The 22,228-nt window shown below is 46.1% G+C and overlaps 1 protein-coding gene across 5 annotated transcripts in view; it reads right to left on the bottom strand.

Moving 5' to 3' along the window:
• Positions 1 to 1,178: 1,178 nt before the first annotated feature.
• OGFOD3 (2-oxoglutarate and iron dependent oxygenase domain containing 3) overlaps positions 1,179 to 22,228 on the bottom strand; it is an 88,211-nt gene continuing 67,161 nt past the window's right edge. For 4 of the 5 annotated variants that reach the window (XM_039501048.1, XM_039501044.1, XM_039501046.1 and 1 more), the window contains one exon: positions 1,179 to 1,971. In XM_039501048.1, coding sequence (XP_039356982.1) covers positions 1,835 to 1,971 — 137 coding nt within the window. In that variant the 3' untranslated portion in view covers positions 1,179 to 1,834. Of the gene's footprint in view, positions 1,972 to 21,764; positions 21,899 to 22,228 lie in introns of those variants that run through there. The other variant, XM_039501045.1, reaches the window with a different exon arrangement.

Raw genomic sequence — 22,228 nt, 5'->3', positions numbered from 1 at the left:
CTGATAAATGAAAAACTCATTGCAGACTCGCCTTGCAGGCATGTCAGCTGATAACTCTACCAATGGAACCAATGAGAAGAGCCACCTTTTATTACTGAGCTGCAGTTGAATCCTCCAATATTTAAATATATCTAATGTCATAAGTGGATTAAAAAAGAAAAAAGGAGACAAAAGCATGTGAAATGCAGGCAGTCACAAAGCAGTTTCCTGTAAGCAAATTACAACAGACTTCTACAGAAGTGACGCAAATTCATACTATACTGTCAATAGAAGACTTGCATCAGAACTCAGTATCTAAGGAAACTTCTTGTTTCTCCTACAATTAAATTATCAAAATGCTAATCTGCAAATCCCTTAATTACCACAATAAAGCAAAGTAATTGACAAGATTAGTCATTTGTTTTGCTACTAGTTCTATATTTATGGCTCAACGCAGGGTTTTCTGAAGTCCTTGAAATACATTATTCCAGTAAACATACCATAGATGAGCATCCATGGTTAAGGGCAAATCTTCACACTAGGCGAAAGCAAATTGTTCAGAAACGTCTGAACAACTTGATTCATTATTTGAGCTAGAAAGTTAGGAGCTATTCCACGACTGCAGTTGAGTGCTGTGAAGCATGACAACGAAATCAGAGCGCCCTTCAATCGAATATCAAATGCCTGAAGTGCTTTATTGCCAATTAAAGCCAATAAAAATAGAGCTGAACAAAAAACTTTTAGACAAACATTTTCAGTGAAAAATGCAGCTTTGGGGTCTCAAAACATTTTGTGAATTTATTAATGTCACAGAATTGTCTTGGGTGGAATAGCCTAAAAAAAGAATCTGAAGAAAAAAATCAAAATGTTTTGTTTAGACTTCCAAAATGTTTAGATTTTTTTAAATTTGAAACTATTTTTCATTTTGAAATTTCCTTTAATTATATTTAAAGAATTAAACATTTAAAATGCTCAAACAAAACAATTCACACGAACAGCTGAGTGCAACTACTTTCATGTTCACTAGGGAGATGCAGCTGAAAAAAAAAGAACCACTCCAGGGCCAAGTACATCAAATGCTTCTTCCTGATCAGAGCCAAGACCAATACGACACATCCTGTTATGACTTTAGCCATCCCTGTTGCCCTACTGAGATTGCTCTTTTGAAGCCCTAGGCTATTGACTCACCAAACAGACAATTTAGTTTCCTAATTTTATTTGATACTAAACACTCCTCACCTGCATTAGGTGAGGTAAGACCATGTCTTCCCCCTTCCCTGCCCCCTGTGTTTAGCTTTAAATATCTGTAGTAATTTAAAGAACAGTTCAAGTAAGTTCCAGTAGACAAAACCACGTGTGTTTGCAAATAATGCCCATGACTAAGAGAATCCGTTGCAAGAAGAACAAAGGCTGGCCAACATGAGGATAATGTCCTTCTTGTTCTATCATAGGTGTTGTGACCAGATGGAGATGACAAGATTTAAAGGGCCAAATTCTGGTCTGTTACACCAGCTAACAATGGCATAGGGCCCAGCAGAACTTGGTTCAATAAGTTTTCTCTGCATTCCTCAAAGTGAAGTAACCTAAAATAAAAAAGGACTTGTTTCCTCAATTGGACGAATAAAAAAACCCCCACCCTTTTTTTAAACAGAATGTTGAATTAAATATGGTCCTTAAGGCACTGTTTGCAACACTTATGGAGGAAGATGTGTGAAAATGATGTTACATTATATTAAATACAGGGTAGGGAAATTTTAATTGATTGGGAATTTACACAGGAAATTATCTCCATTTTCTCCCCTTGCAGGGCTTCTCCTATCATTCCATTTGACCTCACATTCTCTCCCAGGACGCATTATGTTAAGACTGGATCCTCAATGCCGTGGTCGGGATTGCAAGTGAAGGAGATGGTAATGGCATAGCGAGTGCCCCAGCGAACCTTTTCCACTCGATGAAGGTTCTCCGACCCAGAGGTGAAAAAGGAAACCCGACCTGTAAGAGACAAAAGTAGGAGATTGGTGACAGGGCCTATACCACACCATTGACTAGTGGCTCTCTGTGTGATGTTGCTATGTCTTGGCCCATCTGCTATTTCTTTAGGCTTAACTGCTCCTCTAGTTATCTGAAAACTCAGGACTTTATCACCAGGAAGACAAATGGTATTACAACTGTGGGCTACACTGAGACAGTTTACTAAGCTGATTAAAAGATACATCAATCCTTTTTGCTAAAATGAAGACGACACGGGGTTCAACTGAGCCTTAGAGCTTGATAAAGAGTGGGTAGGGGCCAGGGAAAATATAAAGCCACTTCTAATTTGCCCTGATAAAGATATAGCATTTGTGTACTGAACTGCCAAGAACGAGACTCAGGTTTGATTTTTCACACTGGTCTCTAATTCTATGGACCAAAGGAGCAGGGAGTGCTGCAACGGTAGCAAAAAGTCCTCCAAAGAAGAAAGAAAAATTATGTACCCACTCCACTGAAAACACTCTAGATAACTTAGGAACAGCATGGACTGACTTGCCCCGGAGTCCCATCCACTGACATGTCTCATGGGTGGGGTAGCCTCAGGACTATGTACAGGCTGCAGACGACATCACCCTTTTCTCCCCATAAAAACAGATCCAGAGTTTCATACATCACTATGAACCTGATTCAGTATGGCCCTTACACCAGGGTGCATGGGGAGGAAAGGGGAAGAGCATGAGCAACCTTCTTTGGAAAAGTGCTTGGGTGATCAGGGCCAGACAGTATTACAGTGTCTGCATCTTTAGGGCAAATTGGGATTGTTCCACATGGCACCCTAAGGGGACAGTGTGTGTGTGTCATGGCTCCATCCCTCAAGCACAGGCCAGCAGACTTCACCTGCCACACATGGTGAGGATAAGTAAGTTGCACTCCACAAAATGGGGTAAGTAACTGCCTCCCTGAGGCAGCTTCTCTCTCATTGCTCCACTAGGGCAAGTGGCTCCATATTTCCCACTATGGGCTGCACCTAATTGCAAGAACCTAGCTCTCATCTGTTGGGTGTTTTTACAAGGACTAAAGTCATATAACTATAAAAGACAGTGAAAAGCAGAAGTTTTTAGCTTGATTCTTTTTCTCACTGCTGATTATCCAAGTTCTCAAATACTATCACTGGCTTGGCAACAGAGGCTCTTAAAAAAGCCAGTAACTTACCAAAATTTCTCATTATCAAACATCACAAATCCATCTCATAAGGTAATTTCCCATCCTGGAAAAAGCCAGAGTAGACTTTATAGGCAGCTGTGAAAGGGCACAGGCCATTGTTCAGGTATTTGCAATCGCTTTGTGCACTGTCAGAACATTCATTTTTCAGCTAGATCAGAAAGTTCTATATCACAATGCGGTTCCAATTGCTCTTTCCTTAGAAAGAAAGCAATTCCATAAATGAATGGGTTTGGTGGTTGCTTCATGATGAGCAAATGGCTCTAGTCCTGTAAATAAGTGCTTTACCACCTATGACTTTTCCAGTAGGAGTGTTCCAGAAGGTTTTTTAAAGTACCACAGACTTAGTATGGCCATTCATGCATTCCCAGAATACCGGACATTTTGGCACTTCCAGGAATGGCATGGGCTAACCCCCACTGCTGTGACCTCGCACGTAGGATGCGTATGAGGTCATGGCACATAGAGCTCACCATTTTGAAGAGTGTGCTGGTCTGCCCACATGACCTCACACGCTGAGGGGCAGAGAGGCACACTTTTCAAAGTGGCATGTCTGTTTTTGTCTCAGTACTGGTTAGGGGACAAACCACCCAAAAAGAGGACTATCTAGTTTAAAATCAGACGAATGACCTGCTTACACAGACTTAGAGTGCTATCAAAATAACCAGATAACATTTAAGGCAAAATGCTCAAAGTGAAGCATCAAGAAGAAGGGAACACTAACACTTGCACAATCTTTCACTGCTCCAAATTGCCAATGAACAACGTAGGAGTTTATTTATTTAACAGGAGTTAAGTAACTAAAGGCATGTCTACACTTACCAATAGATGGACATTGCTGCAATCAAGGGAAGTCGAAGGGATATGTAGCCACCGCGGTAAGTAGATCTAACTACATCGACTTCAGTTACATGATTAACGTAACTGAAGTTGCGTAAATTAGATCGATTTACCACGGTACTGTAGACCAGCCCTAACTCAGGCTGAAATGGCATGTTGGACTAGTATTTTTCTTTGCACAGTTGTCCTATCCGAATTCCATGTTCTCCTACTCAGGCAATTTTTCCACTGATCACAGTAGTCTGCGATTTGTTAGAAGTTCATCTTGGGGAACTCCCATATTGAGAATCTGACTCCTGCATGCAATATATTTATCTATGAGATGGTCACCTCTAAGCCACTGGAGTCATTTGGCTGCCTTACTATTTCACTACTGCAGTTTGCACCACACTGAGGTAAATTATTCCAATTATGCAATCTGTACTCCAGAACTGGGCACAAACAGCTAATTATGGGGGGAGAGAGAAGAAATGCTAACTATAAAGGTCCAAAAGCTTTGTCACTGCTGATGTAGGAAGTGCATTTAGATGCTCTAAGTGGCATTCATTAGTCAGAACTCAATAAAATGACAAGTCCTGCAGCCTCGGTTGGCAAACTAATCCCTGCTGTTTGCTTTGTTGAGGCTGACAGCAAATCTTGCCCCTGTGGATTCAGTTGCTGTTCAAATGTACATAGGGAACCTGTTCTAAGAACTAAACAAAAACATTTCAGCAAATAGTAATTTTGCTGAAAAATGCATTTCTTGGAGAACCAAACCTATTTGTGAATTTGGGTCAAATGTGAATAGTGTTAACAAAAAAACCATGAAAACAAAAATATTGGAACTGTCAAAATGAACAATTTCAACACTATTTCAAACTGACATTTCTGAAATGTTTCATTTGACCTCATCAACATTTGTTTGTTTCAGCAAGAAACACTCCCCCTACCCCCCAAAAAAAATCAGTTTAGGCTTGAAACAAACAGAATTTGTTTCTAGATTTGCGGTTTTGGCCACCGAACTGAAATCACTTATTTGGTTACCTCTGTTCCAAACCACTGAATAGCATCGCAAAATCATATGCTGCATTCTGCCCTGCCTGTGGCTGCACGTCAATGGTGGGTAAAGCTATATATAGTATATTAATTTACATGCACAGTTTGTAATGATCCTTGGTGTCCTGTTCTTTTGAATGAAAGGCACTACACATAATAGCAATGTATTACTATCCTTTGAGCATCAACATGAACATGCTGGCATCTTCTCAAGGACTTAATTCAAAGCTTGTTTGCCCTGAGTCTATTTATTTATTTATCTAGTTTTCTCTTTATGCTCCGTCCATGTACCTGGTTCTCTAAATAACCCATTTGTGCTCACTAGCTTTGTCATTGTTCATTTAAACTGACTTTCAAGCATTTTTGTTCAAACTTTTATTAAAAAGATAATGAGCAAATCAAGGTAGTGATGTTTCAATTCATTGTTTAAGCCAGTTAACTAAAGTTGATTCTTTGAACTATCCAGCATGTGATTTTAATTTTCTTCTTTTACAACTGTAACTCTTTAAGTCCAGCTTTTGTGTAAAATGACTTTTATTGCTACTGTGCATCAAATCCCAATTAAACACAGAAGGAAGAAGATACTTGTAGGTACTGAGGCTACGTCTACACTACCGCCCGACGGCGGCGTAGCGATTCGATTTTCAGATCGATATATCGCATCTCACTCTAGACGCCGATATCGATCCGATCCTCGCTCGCTCGGATTCGAACCCACCGCCCACGCGGCGGTGGCGTCGCCGTGATAGGAGACGGAGAGCCCCGAGATCCGCGGTGAGGGGAGAGTAATATAGAAAGATAATATAAGATATATTCAGCTTCACGTTTTCACGTATCTGAAGTTTTATCTCGATTTATATTTTTTTTTTCCCCAGCCCCTGAGTGGCTGAAGAATTCACAATTCCTGCACTGGGGAAATGGAGTCTGTCCTTTTTCCTCGCCTGGGAAGCAATTTTGGTGCAAATAAATTTCAGACACATCTACAACAAATGGCTTTTACAGTAACACTAAATAGGTACCAGTGTAATTTATCAGGTGCATTAAGGGGTTTTTAAGGGTGTGGAAGAGAGAGTGGGGACATTTGAGGCAGAAAGGCTGCAGATAGCAGGAAATGGTAGGAAATGGCAGAAACAGAAACCTGGCTGTGGAGGGGGAAGGCAGCAAAGAGATGGGAAGGACAGTGGAGAGTAAGGGGTGTGAAGGAAAGGCAGGTTGTAGAAAGCGTAGAGTGGAAGCAGCTGAAGGGCAGGGATGGAAGCTGCAGGGTGTGTGTGGAATCCCCAAGAAGCAGAGTAGCAAAAGGTGCAAGCAAGAGAACTGACTCTTGGTGCTGTTCTGGCAACAAGAGAGCCATAAGGTTGGTTCTCTGCCAGCTGAGAATCTTTGGGTTATGGACAGCTGGCACAGCCTCCCTCCTTCTGCTCTTGGCAGTAGGGGGCACAGCTGGAGCATCTATGCTCCATCCATCCCCAGTTGCCCTAATTCTTCTTAGAAGGCCCAGGGAGTTGCTCTAAATTTTGCCAACAGCTAAGCTGGCCCCAGGCCTGGTGAAACACAAAAGTAATCATAGAAATCATAGAAATGGAAGGGACCATGAGAAGCCATCAAGTCCAGCCCGCAGCACTGTTGCAGGGCCAAGTATACCTAGACCAGCCCTAACAGATTTTTGTCCAACCTGTTCTCAAACACCTCTGATGATGGGGATTCCACAACCTCCCTTGGAAACCTGTTCCAGAGCCTTAGAGTTAGAAAGATTTTTTTTTTTAATATCTAACCTAAATCTCCCTTGCTGCAGATTAGGCCCATTACTTCTTGTCCTACCTTCAGTGGACATGAAAAATAATTGATCACGGTCCTCTGTATAACAGCCCTTAACATATTGGAAGACTTATCAGGTCTTCCCTTAATCTTCTTTTCCAAGACTAAACATGCCAAGTTCTTTCAGCCTTTCCTCAGAGATCAGGTTATCTAAACCTTTTATCATTTTTGTTGCTCTCCTCTGGACTCTTTCCAATTTGTCTATATCCTTCCTAAATTGTGGTGTGTCCAGCTGGGGCCTCACCTGGGCCGAGAAGACCAGGACAATTACCTCTTGTGTCTTACATATAACACTCCTGTTAATATACCTGTAATAGTCCCGCACGGGCCGGCCGAGCCAGGCCAACTGCCAACTGGCATTCTGACACGTATAAGCAATTACCTCTTTCTCACCCTCACCCAGCCAAAGCCCCAGATCCAGGCGCCAGCAGTCGTGCTTGTCGTGGTGCCCGCCCCCGTCCTCCCTCTCCTCGACGGGGGCGGGAGTCCTCCGGGGACTCGTGGGGACGGGGTCGGGGTCCCCTCTCCCCTCCGGGTCTCTGGCTCCCTCACCTCCCGCGCCCCGCGGCGGCCGGGGAGGGCGCGCGGTGGGTGGGTGGCGATCGGGGTGTCCGGGCCCAGGATCACCGGGTCCAGGATCACCGTGTGCCCCACCGCCAAGCCCACCCGTCATCCGTCGGGTGGCCCCATCAATAGTCTGGGGGGTGGGGGGCTGGGCACTGGGGTGGGGTCGATATCCCCGTGGATACACACTGCAGTGGATTCAGGTGGTGGTCCCGCGGGCGGCAGCCTGGCAGACCAGCCACGCGGCCACAGCCGGCCGGAGGCCAAGGGCGCCGGGCGCTCAACGACGGCGGCGGCGGCGGGGCGGGTCGCCCTTGGCCCACTGCCAGCACGGGCCCGGCCTTCCGACTTGGCTTGGCACCATGCAAGGGAGCAGGGGGCTCAAGGCAGCAGAACTTCGCCCCCCCAGGGGCCCAGCAGGCCCAGCTCCCCTCCCGCCACCGGCTCGGGCCACCGCCGGGGGTTCGGGTGTGGGGTTCTGGGGTGGGGCGGGTCCGGGCGGGGGGGCGGGGGGGCGGCGGCCGCGCGGGGGGGGGGAGCAGCACGGCGGGACGGGACGGAGCACTTAGCACTTCGGGGGGCGTTCCGCGGGCGGGCGCGCGGCCCGCCCGCCGACCGCCGACCCGCTGGACACGTGAGGCCTCACCGTGACGTGACACGACGCCACGGGACCGTTGGCCTGTGGTGTGGCTGGCCTGTGGCGGAGGACCCAGAAAGGCCCAAGGCGAAAGGAATGGGCCAATCCAATCATCACCGCGCTCGTCCCTCAGGTGTCTGTGTCATCGGGTCAACATTTCTCCATTTTGTAGGTCTCCCCACCTGTTCGGGGGGCCCCTGGCCATCCGCCCCGGGCCCAGGGGGTCGGTCGCGGACTCTCCTGTCGAGCGTCGGTTCAGGACCCCAGCGCAGCCAGAGTCCTGTCTTCGTAGTCCTGCACGTCCTCACGGCCGGCTCGGGATAGGCCTCGGTAGATCGGCAGGGCCAGGCCCCTCGGGCTGGGCCGGATGCTGCTCGGCACAGCCACGGCGGCCTCGCAGGACGAGCGACCAGCATCTCGGGTCCATCCGCCGGCCTCGCCCGGGATCTCCTTGGCTGGGGGGGGCGGGGCGGGGGTGGGTGGGGCTGGCCCGGGCGGGGTGGCGCCGCCGGTAGGGTCCGGCTCCCGCGGGGCCAGCTGCCAGCTGTGCTGGGGTCCTTGCTGGCGTCCCGTTGTTTGGGGTAACTGCTCTGGATGCTGCTGCTGCTGTGCTGCCCGGGCGCTGTGCTGCTGCTGCTGCTGCTGCTGGTGGCTGGGCTGCTGCTGCTGCTGGCTGCTCTGCTGCGCTCTGCCTCCTGTCGCGCTCTGATCTCCTGGGGTCAGGTCTGGAGCTGCTGTCTCTGCTCTCTGCTCTCTCCCGGGGAGTCTCTCTCTCTCTCGTCAAGTCCCGTCAGAAGAGTTCACAAGCGCAAAAGTCACCGAGGCAACAGGGTGCACGCCGGCACCACGTGTGCCGGGGCGCCAAAGGCTTTCGGGGCGCCTGGCCTCAGGCCTCTGAAGGGGTCAGAGAGGCGCCTCCCTCAGGTGGCACCCCCAGGCAGAGGCACAGGTGGTGGGGGGCAGCAGTCAACACAGGGGGCAGCAAACAGGCAGGGCGGGGCAGCAAACGGCAGTCAGGCTCAGGCACCAGCACAGCAGGCAAAGGCAGGCTCAGCAGTAGCGCTCAGCCTCCAGTCAGCTCGCGGCGCGGGCGCAGCCAGCTCGGCCGCAGGACACAAGGTCCGCGCCAGGCACCAGCAGTCGCAGGGCAGCAGCAGCACAGGCCCAGGGGGGCACAAGGGCTTCACACAGGCGGCAGGGCAGGGTTAAGGAGCAGGGCAGGCAGCTCCTCAGGCCGGCAGCGGCACAGCCTCCCCAGGCAACAGCTCAGAGCCGAGCAGCAGCAGCAGGGCGCAGTCAGCCAGCAGGCCAGCTCAGGGCAGAGCAGCAGCAGGGCAAGGCCTCAGGGGCTCAGCCCAGGCATCAGGGGCAGCAAAGCCCAGAGTTCAAGGCAGCAGTTCAAGCAGGGGCTGGAGCAGGAGCAATAGTTCAGGGCTCAATAGTTCAAGGCTCAGGTCAGCAGCACAGGAGCTCAGGCTCAGGTCAGGTCAGTAGCAGGGCTCAGCAGCAGCGGCCAGGAGAGGAGCAAAGGGCAGCAGGGCAGGGGCGGGCAGGCCAGTCCAGGGAGGGCCAGCCCAGGCCTCAGCCAGGCCTAGGCAAGGGTTCAAGGCTCAGGTCCAGTAGCAGCAGGCAGGGCAGGCGAGCAGAGGTTCAGCAAGCCCAGCAGGCAATCAGGCAAGGCTCAGGCCAGGCAGCCAAGGAGCAGGCAGCTGGGCAGGGAGCTGCAAAGCCCAGAGAGCTGGCCTTGCCAAGGGCTCAGAAGGAGCTCAGGTCCTTCAGCAGGGGAGCGCAAGGGTCCTAAGCCCAGGTAAGCTGCCAGGTCTGCAGCTCAGGTGCTGAGCCCAGGCTAGTGCAGGGAGCCTGGCCCATGCCTGGGGGTGGAGTCAGCGCAGGCTTCCAGAGGGTGGCAGCTGTGTCCCCCCAGCGCGCCCCAGTCTGTGGGGTGGCCCTGCCCCACGTGGGGGACCTGGGCACGACACACCCACAGCGGGCCTAATCCGCCACTGTCAGGGAGGGGCCTGGCACCACATCGCGCACTGACACATCACCGGGCGCCCCTGGCCCCGCGGGTCCCTCCTGGACCTGGCTCCTCAGCCGCTCGCGGCTCGCGCGGGCTGGCTCTGGCTCTGGGCTGGCTCTGTCCTGCGCGGGGCTCTCCTCTCGGCTCGGGCGGTCGGGGGGGCTCCGGGCCCTGGGTCAGGGGGTCTCGGGGGTCTCCGGCGGGGGTACCGGGGAGGCAGGGAGGGCGGTACCTCGGGGAGGCTCCGCTCGGAGGAGGCTGGCTCCAGGGGCTCGGAGGCGTCCCGTCCGCTGGGGCTCCGGCCCCGCTCTGGGGCTCGTCCGGTTTGAGCCAGGCTGGGCTTGGCGTCCCCCTGTCGGCGCTGCTGGGCGTGGCGGGAGTGGGCAGGCCCTGGGTGTTCGCCTCTGACTGGCAACACCCTAAAATCATATTAGCCTTTTTTGCAGTTGCATCACATAGATGACTCATATTCAGCCTGTGGTCCACTATAACCCTCAGATCCTTTTCAGCAGTACTGCCACCTAGACAGTTATCTCCATTTTGTAGTTGTGCATTTGATTTTTCTTTCCTAAGTGAAGTACTTGGAACTTGTTTGTATTGAATTTCATTTTGCTGAATTCAGAACAATTCTCCAATTTGTCAAGGTCATTTTGAATTTTAAAATTTGTCCTCCAAAGTGCTTGCAACCCCTCACAGCTTGGTGTCATTTGCAAAATGTCATAAGCATACTTTCTACTCCATTATGCAAGTCATTAAAGAAAATATTGAATAGTACTAGACCCAGCACTGACCCCTATGGGATCCTTCTAGAGTCGCCCTCCCTATTGGACAGCAAACCATTGATAACTACATTTTGAGTATGGTCTTTAATAGATTGTGCACCCACCTTATAGAAATTTCGTCTAGACCAGATTTCCCTACTTTGCTTATGAGAATGTCAAACCTTACCAAAATCAAGGTATATTATGTAAACTGATTCCCCCCACCCACTAGGTCAGTAATCCTATCAATGAAGAAAATTAAGTTGGTTTAGCATGATTTGTTTTTGACAAATCCATGCTGACTATTCCTTACAACCCTATTATCCTCCAGGTGCTTACAAACTGTTTAAGAATTTGCTCCAGTATCTTTCAGGTATTGAACTTAAGCTGACCAGTCTATAAGTCCTCAGGTACTCCTTGTTCCCCTTTTTAAAGATAAGTACTACATTTACCCTTCTCCAGTTTTCTGGGACTTCTCCCATCCTCCAGGAGTTCTCAAAGTTAGTTGCTAATGGCTCTGAAATTGCTTCAGCTAGTTCCTCAACTACCCTAGGATGAATTTCATCAAACCATGATGACTTGAATACATTTAACTTATCTAGTATCAGAGGGGTAGCCGTGTTAGTCTGGATCTGTAAAAGCAGCAAAGAATCCTGTGGCACCTTATAGACTAACAGAAGTTTTGCAGCATGAGCTTTCGTGGGTGAATACCCACTTCTTCGGATTCTTGCATCCGAAGAAGTGGGTATTCACCCACGAAAGCTCATGCTGCAAAACGTCTGTTAGTCTATAAGGTGCCACAGGATTCTTTGCTGCCTTAACTTATCTAAATATTCTTTAACCTGTTCTTTCACTATTTTGGCTTGTATTCCTTCTCTGGTTGTCAATATTAACCCTTGTGTTGAGATCTGGTCATCATTAACCTTTTTAGTGACGACTGAAGCAAAACAGGCATTAAGCACCTCAGCTTGATGCTTGAATCACAGCCACTGTAGTTTGATACTGTATATAGCCTTATCTGCCATTTAAAGGATTCTTCTGTGGCTCACAGAATTAACCTAAAGTGAGAAATGTACCTGGGAACTTTCTAGCTAATACTACACTGTAGCAAAGCACGTAACAGACTAAAATCCGTACCATTCCAGGAGTTCATAAGACAATTTGCAACCTCCCTAAAAGTTGTATGTGATGAATGTCAGGACAGGAATTATACTATTAATGGGAATATTTTCATCTTGATGCAAGGGAATTTATGCATCCAGCTCTCATTAGCACTAGAGATTTATTAACAAAAAAATTCACTTTAAAACTACACCTCTACCCCGATACAACGCTGTCCTTGGGAGCCAAAAAATCTTACCGTGTTATAGGTGAAACCGCGTTATATCGCACTTGCTTTGATCCATCGGAGTGCGCAGCCCTGCCCCTGCCCCCTCCCCCCCCCGGAGCGCTGCTTTACCGCGTTATATCCAAATTCGTGTTATATCGGGTCACGTTATATCAGGGTAGAGCTGTACTAACTGCTTTCTAGTACTTCAAACTCATTCTTCTTCTTCAAGTGATGGTCCCTATTGGATTCCACTGAGGGTTTCACATGCATACCATGTAGGGTGACCAGATGTCCTCATTTTATAGGGACAGTCCCGATTTTGGGATTTTTTTTTATATAGCCTCCTATTACCCACCACCCTCTGTCCTGATTTTTCACACTTGCTGTCTGGTCACCCTAACACCATGCACCCAGAGTCGGAAAATTTGGAAGTAGCGTCCAGTGGCCTACACCCCCACCACACTGCAGTAGTTCTTTATTCTTAACAGGCTAAAAATGCACAAAGGGAGAGCAATCTCCAGAGAATGCTTAATTCTACTCCCAGCAGAGAAAACATTTGAGGAAGCAACTGTATCATCATTATCCAGAGAATCCTGGGAAAAAGACATCAATGAAAATGAAGTGCTACAGTAACAGAGAGACTTTGAGAAGTCAAACGGTTCATAGTTACTTCATCTATTAGACAGAACAAGGGCATAATGAGACATGCATGAAGGCAGAGCACTTATGGTCCTGCTTAGAACAGCGACCGAAGGCAAGAATTATGTATTGTGTGAAAACATCCTGCTTCTTTGGGAACAGCTGGAAGACCCACTTAGAGTTTGAATTTTCTTTGCAGCACCATGTGCTTGCAGTATGAGAGCTCACCCAGAACTGCTGCAGAAATTGCCTAACCAGAAAGATTTTCAGGTAGAACTACAATTTACTTCTCTGTGTACACATGCAGTACAGGCTTTAGACTTTAGACTTCCTTATTGAAACAAGAACCTTCTCTAAGCCACATTCAGGAGCTGTTACAAGTTTCACTATTACAAGAAAACAAAAGATGACTTAGAAAACAGCTTCCAAAAAAAAAAAAAGGGAGTGAGGTCAGACTTAGGCTCTTCCTACATTGTCAGGTTTTCATTTGTCCTAGATACGAATCAACTTTTGGTCCAAGATGTTACACCAGCAAATCTCAAGCTGTGAACCACAATCCACAGAGAGCTGGCCAGTCCCATGCTCTTGGCTCTGTTTCCAGCTGTTAGATTTTGTTAAAGGCAGTTAAAAATATATAACAGAAGATAATATATATATATAATATAGTTAACATTACTTTCTCACATAGCCAACTGCTATAGTTGCCACATGGATGCGGTGATTGGGAGGGGATACGTTCACAATATAACCTCTCTATTTAGAAGTCGTGCAGACTGTGAAAACCCCTTGGGCTGCTAGACTCTATTTTGAGCTTCCATGCAGAAACACAAACTAGTGATGTCTTACACATGGAAAAGAGTAGGTGAGCTAAGAATAGCCATTCATTCCATATGAAACTTGCTTATTATATACCCTTGCATTTCCCTGCCAAGTGTGACTTTTGTCTTACAACTTTACACTGACCTCCTGAGTTTCTGTTATTATCTCCTTTGTACTTTTCTTTCATTCTCTGAGTTGTGAACTGCCTTTGATGGCTGTTTCCCCTCCCTCCATCTTAACAGATTTCTTTTCAAGCACACTTTTCTCCTTCATTAAAGAAGACTTGATTGTTATTTCTCAGCACATAAATGTCAATTTGATTTATGAACACTTCCTGTTAAAATGGCAACACAGGGTGCTCAATACAATCCATGACCAGGAGGTTTAAAAATAAAATAAGATGTATTATCTTAAAATAAAGAAGGAAAATTATGTTATCCCAGTGAGCCTTAAAGAACGAGGAGACATTTTTCCTCCAACCACTTTTTCTGAGTTTTCAGGGAGAAATTGGTCTCTACGTGAGGCCAAGGGAGGCTGCAGCCTGGGATACACGCTTCCCTGAATCTGGAATTTGACACCCAGGCATATAGTCCTACAAGAATGGTCAGTTCTGTTGTTGCAGAATAAGGAGTTGCAGTGTAAGGATGCTGCAAAGTACTCACCAGACCTGACAACACCCCTCTCCTCTCCCACCCCACCCCCCCAAAAAAAATGGCCAGCAGAGGTCTTGCATCTGCAAAAAGGAGACTGTTTCCCATGGATTCTCCAGCAAGCTGAACTGCCCACCAGGTCAGCAGCAAAAATACAAAGGTAGCATGAATCATCCTTTTTCTTATCAGAAGAGCTAACCTGCTGTCTGAAGAATAACATTTCATCCAGAACATCCACAATTCAGTCATTAGTATTTTCCCTGTCACTGCAACTCCTGGACAACTCAGTACTTGCTTAGTTTTAGGAGTCTTCATACCCAGTGGCCTGACCCTGCAAGAGAATTTCTAGACTCAAGGTGTAATAGAAAACCATGGGCCACTCTCTCCATCTTCTACTTCTCCCCTCCTTTGTACAGCTCTGTCCCTCCCTGTAGTGCACAAATTGCAGAGATCAGCGTGGCAGCATGGCACTCCTAGTACTTGGACAGACAGGGCTCCTTGCTACAAGCAAAAGGCACTTGCACATTTTAAATGCACTTAAAACAACAATTTCCTCATAGGGACTCCAGAGCCCTAAACCTTCCCTCCCATCATCTCAAATGCTGCCTGTTTTTCACCCACAACTCTCACTTCAAAATCCTTTGCGCCAGTTCCCACTGAGCTCCAATGTTTCCGGGAAGGCGTGGCACCCCACCCACTTCCCCAGCTACCAGTCACTGTACATACATAGAGAGAATTTAACTGTCCCCTCTGGATACTCTGTGAGGGGATCAAAAGATCCCTCTCCCCTTGTTCTCTCCTTTCCTCCCCATGGACCATATGAAGCACTGATTAGGAGAGTGTGTGGGGTGTAGTCTTGTGACCCAACAAGAACCTTCTGAATGACCATCCAGCCAACAGGTTGAGAATCGATGTTCTAAAGGAACATGGGTCCAGGGAACAAGCCTCATCTGCAGTCCTTCCTGAGAGCCCTACAATGACTGTGATGGCCTTAGCAACCTCAGTCTTTCCATGGGTTTCTAGAACCACTGAAATCTTGCGATAAATGAAGTGTGTGTGGGGCGGGGGGGGGGAGTAGCTCCCTTTTATGGACACCCAGCTAGGCATTAGCTATAAAATCCCTCTTAGTAGCTCTTCTCTAATTGCTCTACCTGTAAAGGGTTAAAAAGTCTCTCTGAAATATATAGATGAAAGGAGTGGGCACCTGGCCAAAACAGCCAATGGGAAGGCTAGAACTTTTTAAAATTGAAACAAGACTCCTCATTTGTCTGTCTGTTCTCGTGGAGAGGCAGACTGATCAGTTATGTTGTGAGAAGCTTGGGCCAGGTATGAAAAATCGTTAGTATCATACCTAGAAACTACTCATCTAAAACCCCAGCTATGTAAGTAGATCAGGAAATGTCTAAGAAGACGTAATTAGGTTTATCCCTTTTATTTCTTTATAGCGTGTGGATTCCTCTGTGCTAACCCCAGGTGCTTTTGTTTTGCTTATTACCATTAAGCTGGACCTCAAGAGAGCTATTCTTGATGTTTAATCCTTGGGGGGGGGGGTTAAATCTAGCAAAAGCCTACGTTTCCAGATGTATTTTCTTCTTTTTTTCTTTATTAATAAAATGTACCTTTTTTAAGAACAGAATTGGATTTGTGTGTCTTAAGAGGTTTGTGCACGTTTAATTAGCTGGTGCAACAGCTGATTTCCCTTTTTCCCCCCCCCCTTCTTTCTTTCTCAGCTCTTCCTCGGAAGGGGGGGTGAAAGGGCTTGAGGGTACCCCACAGGAAGGAATTCCCAAGTGCGCCCTCCTGGGCTCTCAAAGGGGTTCTGCACTTGGGTAGTGGCAGCCTCTACCACTCCAAGGTCAGAGAAAAGCTGTAACCTTGGGAGTTTAATATAAGCCTGGAGTGGCGAGTAAGTTTTAGAGTCTTTGCGGCCCCCACCTTCTGCACTCAAAGTGTCAGAGTGGGGAATCAGCTTTGACAGATGTGCACAGGTCTGGAACTTGGCACGACAAGACCTCAGCTAAGCAGTATATATTTTCCTTCCAAAAAATATATTTAAAATAAAGCTGAAACCCCCTCCCTTGGGGTTCAGAAAATAAACCACAAGCTCTGCTCAAGGGGGTGGAGGGCGGACAGAGTCAACACCCCAATCTCCTTGACAGTACGAAGGAGCCTTGTGGGTGCTTCTCACTCTATTTCTGTCTCTGTGTACCCCAGTGACACCTGCTCTGCTGTTACAAAACTGCTGTAAACAGAAAACTGAAACTGTGTGGGGGAAAAACTGTCACAATAAAACCCCATCCTCTCCACATAAGCCACTTGTCTATGGTGAGAAACTGCCAACAAGATCAATCCCAAATATCTATAAAAGCTGTGCTTTGTCATGACAGGCACCGAGCGCATTAAATGCTATCAGGCTGAGGGAAGCTTGTGTTGTTAATAAAAACAGAAAAATAATGGGGGGGTAGAGGGGAGGAGATAAGAGCTTTATCATTTAGAAAACTTTCCTTCCCCCACTTTCTTTCCTGTTCTTAAGGAGCCGATTCTTTCTCTGTTTCACAGGAGTCTCTTGATTATAAGCCTGAGCATTAGACACAAGATTCAGTGCTGTGAATTCCATTTGATCTTAATTCTGATCAAGAAACCACTGGAATTCCAGTCAGTGACACTGAACAGACTACAGAAGTGAACAAGACTCCAGTACATACAGTAGTAGCTGCTATGTTAGAACAATCACTCAAACTGCATTGGGAGTGGAAACAATAGACAAATACTGGTACACTCTGCAAGCTTTTGCAAAACACCACATTTGTTTTCCCAGTTTTTACTGCGCTGGCAACACTTGCCCCTTGCTGAAGATGAAACTGAAAGAGAATTAGTTTTAATCTCTTTGGCCATATTCAGAGGAGGTAACCACCACTAGAAGACGCTGATGGATAGGTAAGTATCGCATCTGCAAATACAAATCATGTAAGAATCATCTTCATTCCTATCTGGTTCATCCTCAGAAGATGAACCATTTTCAGTATTAACATTATTACCTTAACCTCAATTTGAGAGGCAGTGTAATCTAGTGGACTGAGAAAAGGGAACATTCGAACAGTCCCAGCTATGCTACTGATCTGCCGCATAACCCTGAACAAAGCACTTAATCTGTGTATATTTCCCCATCTGTAAAATGAGGATAATACTTACTGACACCTCCTAACAGGGCAGCTGAGAGGATTAATTCATAAACATCAGTACAGTATTTTGAAGATGTAAATCAGCAATATACATGTTTAGTATTATAACATCCTTCTCTTCCTCTTACTCGGACTGGAAAAATAAATAAAGCAACAAAGTTATAGTATAAATAGTAGAAAATACAAAAACAAAAGGCTCTGGGAGCATAATAAATATAGTATTGAAACAATGGAATGGTCCATCATGAAAAGGAACTACGCTGACTGGGTAATGTCTCTAAGGGCTAGTCTACACTTACCAGCCGGGTCGACACGGTGAGTTCGACTTCTCGGAGTTCGAACTATCGCGTCTAATGTGGACGCGATAGTTCGAACTCCGGAAGCGCCGCGGTCGACTCCGGTACTCCACCACTGCAAACGGCGGTGGCGGAGTCGACAGGAGCGGACTTGATTCCGCGGCGTCTGGACGGGTGAGTAGTTCGAACTAGGGTACTTCGAATTCAGCTACGCTATTCACGTAGCTGAATTTGCGTACCCTAGTTCGACCCCGCTTCTTAGTGTGGACCAGCCCTAATATTAGCATGTGGAAGGGCAGCATGAGTCCTTTAACTCAGTAGCTAAAGGTCATTACACCCTAAACCGCAGGCAATAACAGGCTTCTATAGTTTGCCTGTAAAAACCTATCTGAACTAGCATTGTCCTCTAGGTCTCCCACTGCATTTTGTAAACACTCTCCACTTTAACTGTAAGCTCCTGGTGGCAGTGACAGCACCAGGATGGACTGCAGACTTTGGGTTAAGCTGTCACAGCCTTTTCTGAACCACACAGGAACGTAAAGGGAATAAATGCTCCCCCTTTGCTACCCGGCTTTTTTCAGATTGTGACTAGCCGTGAGGAATAACAGGGGCTACTCACTCAACACTCCACCCTGCAAGCAAATGGGTGGGAAAGGGGGTAGAGAGGAACAGGGGAGTTGGTAGGAGCTCTGTTCTGTCCCCTCTACTCACTGGCTAGAGTAGCTGAGTGAGCACACAGGGGAGACTTAAGCTGCTCCACAGGAGGATGAAGTAACTCTTCCAAAGCAAGGGGAAGCAGGAACTGTTTCTTAAGGGTTCCAGACCAAATCAGGCATTTCCCCCCCTGTGCACTGACAGGTTTGACTGTCTCATATTTACCAGTCTAAAGCTGTTACTCAGGAAAGGAAGACAAATTATGTCTCAGATGCTGAGTAATACTAAGAGAGAAGCCTGAGAAATGGAACAAAATTATTTGGTTATTGTCCTTGTCATCGGTTTAAGATTAATTGCAAATTCATTCTCATATAAAATGTCAAGAAACATTGTATCCCGAGGGAAACAATTGGATCAAAATATTTGCTGTAACACAAGGAGACTTTTATTAAATACGTAAATATAACATGAAATAGGGATTGTTTTATGAGAGTCCCTTGGAACTGCAGTATCCACAAGGGCCTTGACTGTAATGAAAGGTGGAAGCCATACTTCTCAAGTCCCTACTTTCAGGCTGTCTGCAAACTCAGACAACCTCTATTGCTGTACCAGACTATGCTTTCTTTATATTTTCAAGGTTGCTTTCGCAGTCATAAGGACTGGAAACTTATTTTTTTAAATGACTGCTGAGATTCTCTGGCAATGGATGAATTCCAGGGCTGCAGAACCATAGAACATGTGTGGTTCTATGTACAGGCAATATGGCACAGAGCCCAAGCTCTGTAGATGCAGTACTGGACCCTACAGATGTGCCAGTCAGACTCCTTGCAACTGCTTTTCCAGAATTTCTTTGACACTTTGACTTGAAAGCAAGCGCTCCTGAGGTGTCTTCTCATAGCAATGTAGCATTCTACAACCGGCTGCAGAGTTGGTGGCGTGCACTCCCTATGGACTTCCCAGCTCTCAATTCTTATTTTATTCTGCTAATCTGAATTCAGCTCAGGCATGGGCTAAGTTTAACAACTGTCTCTGGATGCTAGAACAGACTAGTAGGTGTTCTGCTAATTTGCAGGCTAAGGTGCAGGAGAGGAGGGAGCAAGGGCACTGGCTGGGGGTAACCTCTATCCTTACTTACAGCAAAGACTTAGTGAAGTCAGTGGTGTTACACAGTGATCAGGCCAAAGCACAATTTGGTCCCTAGGGTCAAATGCTAGTTTATACAATGAATGAAAAGGAGTTTGATGGTGCATAGTGAATATTTCTCTTTGGGTCAAATTACGTGGTGGCTTTTGTGACAATTTGGTACCACTGGCAGTGTGCCTAAGAAAGGCTCAGACTAGCAGGCACACTACAGGACAAAACTGAGGTTCTTTGGTTACGTTTGCATAGAAGGGAAACTTGAGCAGCACTTTGCATCTAGCAACATCCCAGGCCACTGACTCTTCATTTTTATTAATATGAAAGCCACACAATTAAAACACACACCCTCCATATTATAGAAACAGGAAACATGAATTCCTTTTGTAGAATCATAGCTGGCTCTGCCTTCTGTAACTTAATATAATGGCAAACATGAAAAAAGAAACAGGACACAAACCAATAAACATCTGCATCACTAGGTTAACTCTCATGGTACCCTAAATTCTGATTAGCCTGACATAATACAACAAAGCAACTAGTTGCTTCACCAGTGTAAGAAAATGCTATGCTGCTCACCAATGCAAGTCTGATTTCTCACAGAAAGACTGATGCAAGAATAGGATCTGAATTCATCACAGTCACTTTGAGGTTGAGGTGTTTTGGAAAATGTTGCCTAATCTTGGTCTTGCAAACATCAGAGTTGCACACACTAAAGGGACTGACTACAGCTTAGTAACTGAAAAAACAGAAGCAGGCAATTCCTCCTGGCCAGATGCCCAATGTTAATGCCTCATCATCAGAGCTATTGTGGCAGGGACATCTCTTACTCTTTTCCCCCTCAGAGATAGCTGAAAAATCTGTCACACGCTGGAGAAATTAATGCCCAGAGACGACTAAAATTACCATAGATACTGAATAATTATTAGTTAAAATTATTGCTCTGAATTCATTTTCTAGACCCAGAAATTACTAAATCTTTATTAGTAAAATTGGTGATTGACCTGCTGAACTCTTTCACAGCTGGCCTGTAATTCTCTAAATTATTATTATTACTTTCATGCGAACGTTTTTACTTTAAATGCACAAGCTTTTCAAACTTTTTTAAATTATAGTTTTTAAGTACAGAAGTAATTAAGCTGTCCATTTATCACTAAGCATATACATGCTTTTTTAGATTCAACAGACTCCCTCCCTGTCTGTCTTTTTCTATCACCGCAGTTGGCTGCTCAAAATATCAGCAGTTCATACTTCACATTTTAATTCCCAAAGGAAGGCTAACAGTTTAATGGGTCACCTACAAATGAAAACTGCCCTCTCTGCATCTCATCATGACCTCTTCACTCTACTATAAGGTGACCAGATGTCCCGATTTTATAGGGACAGTCATGATTTTTGGATTTCGTATATAGGCTCCTATTACCCCCCACCCTGGGTCCCGATTTTTCACACTTGCTATCTGGTCACCCTACTCTACTACTTCTCCCCGATCCCTTCTTCTCATCCGCATCCTGGTGCCCCAACTCCAGGGCTGTCCCCCCCATTGTCTCTCTCCCAATCTATCCCGTTGCCATCCTTCTTACCATATCCTTGCTGCTGTGCATCACCAACCCCTTATGTGGGCCACTTCCTCTCTCCCTCTTTTTGGAGATGCCTTGAGGGGTGCCCTGAGTTTTTGTGGAAAGATGCACTTACAGCTGGCTCCTTGCAGCAATCCCTCATGTGCCTATCATTTGCTCCCCACACCAGGTTGCAGAATTTATAAAGAAAGGGGTGTTTGGGATCATGGTGAGCTGTGTAGTACAGACTATAGGTGTAGGAAATGGGACTTTGCCTATGTACTTTTTTTAAACTCCATCAATTGTTTCATCTTTATGGGAGAGAGTTCTGGCTTCAATGCAGTGTTGAGTTCAAATGGATGAATTTCAAACTGTTTTTATTACTGGACAACAAACAGTAATATAGCAAATCAAAAATAAAGTTTTATTGAATTGGACATGCCATTGGAGGCATGCAAAAGTGATATGCAACTGTTGCATGCACACGAACAACAAAACAAATTCAATTCTCAGCATACTTAGTTCATTTTGCAAGAGAACACCAGAGTTTGCAATAAGAGCTCCATTAATGCATTATGATGCCTTGCTTCTCAAATGCTAGCATACACATGATGCAGATTAACTCAATCTGAACCAGTTCAAAATCCCTATGTAGACGAACCCTAAGTCTTCGATGTGAACAGATAAAATGACTAACATTGAAGGTCTTTAGTGGGAGCTCTTATTTTAATGAACCACCAAGCTTGCATTCTGCTCCTGATCACAGCAGTGTAAACTCTCCTGATGCTGAAAAGAAATAAGTGATTACTAACAATAATGCTCTGAAACAAGAACCTGATTAAAAAGAATGAGGTTTATGATTAAACCCTAATTACTGACAGCAGAGGTGATGTCAGGAAGAGTGCAAGAGTGTCGAAGGTCAGAAAGCACTTTAAATACCAAAAGAATCTGCTCAGTTACTTTACTGAAGCTAGGGATGTATGTGTATATGATGACATCCTTCCTCCTCCTTCTCAGGATAGAATTTCATCTAGGTGTCATCCCTCCAATCAAGCTGGTTTCATTTAAGAGAATCTGTGATACCTTAATTACCCCCAGATGCTTTCCTCATTTCTG

This window comes from Mauremys reevesii, linkage group 15 (assembly GCF_016161935.1).
Source record: "Mauremys reevesii isolate NIE-2019 linkage group 15, ASM1616193v1, whole genome shotgun sequence".
In the NCBI taxonomy this organism is placed as follows: Eukaryota; Metazoa; Chordata; order Testudines; family Geoemydidae; genus Mauremys; species Mauremys reevesii.
The sequence above is the reverse complement of the archived record's forward strand: the minus strand, read 5'-3'. Positions and strand labels throughout refer to the sequence as shown.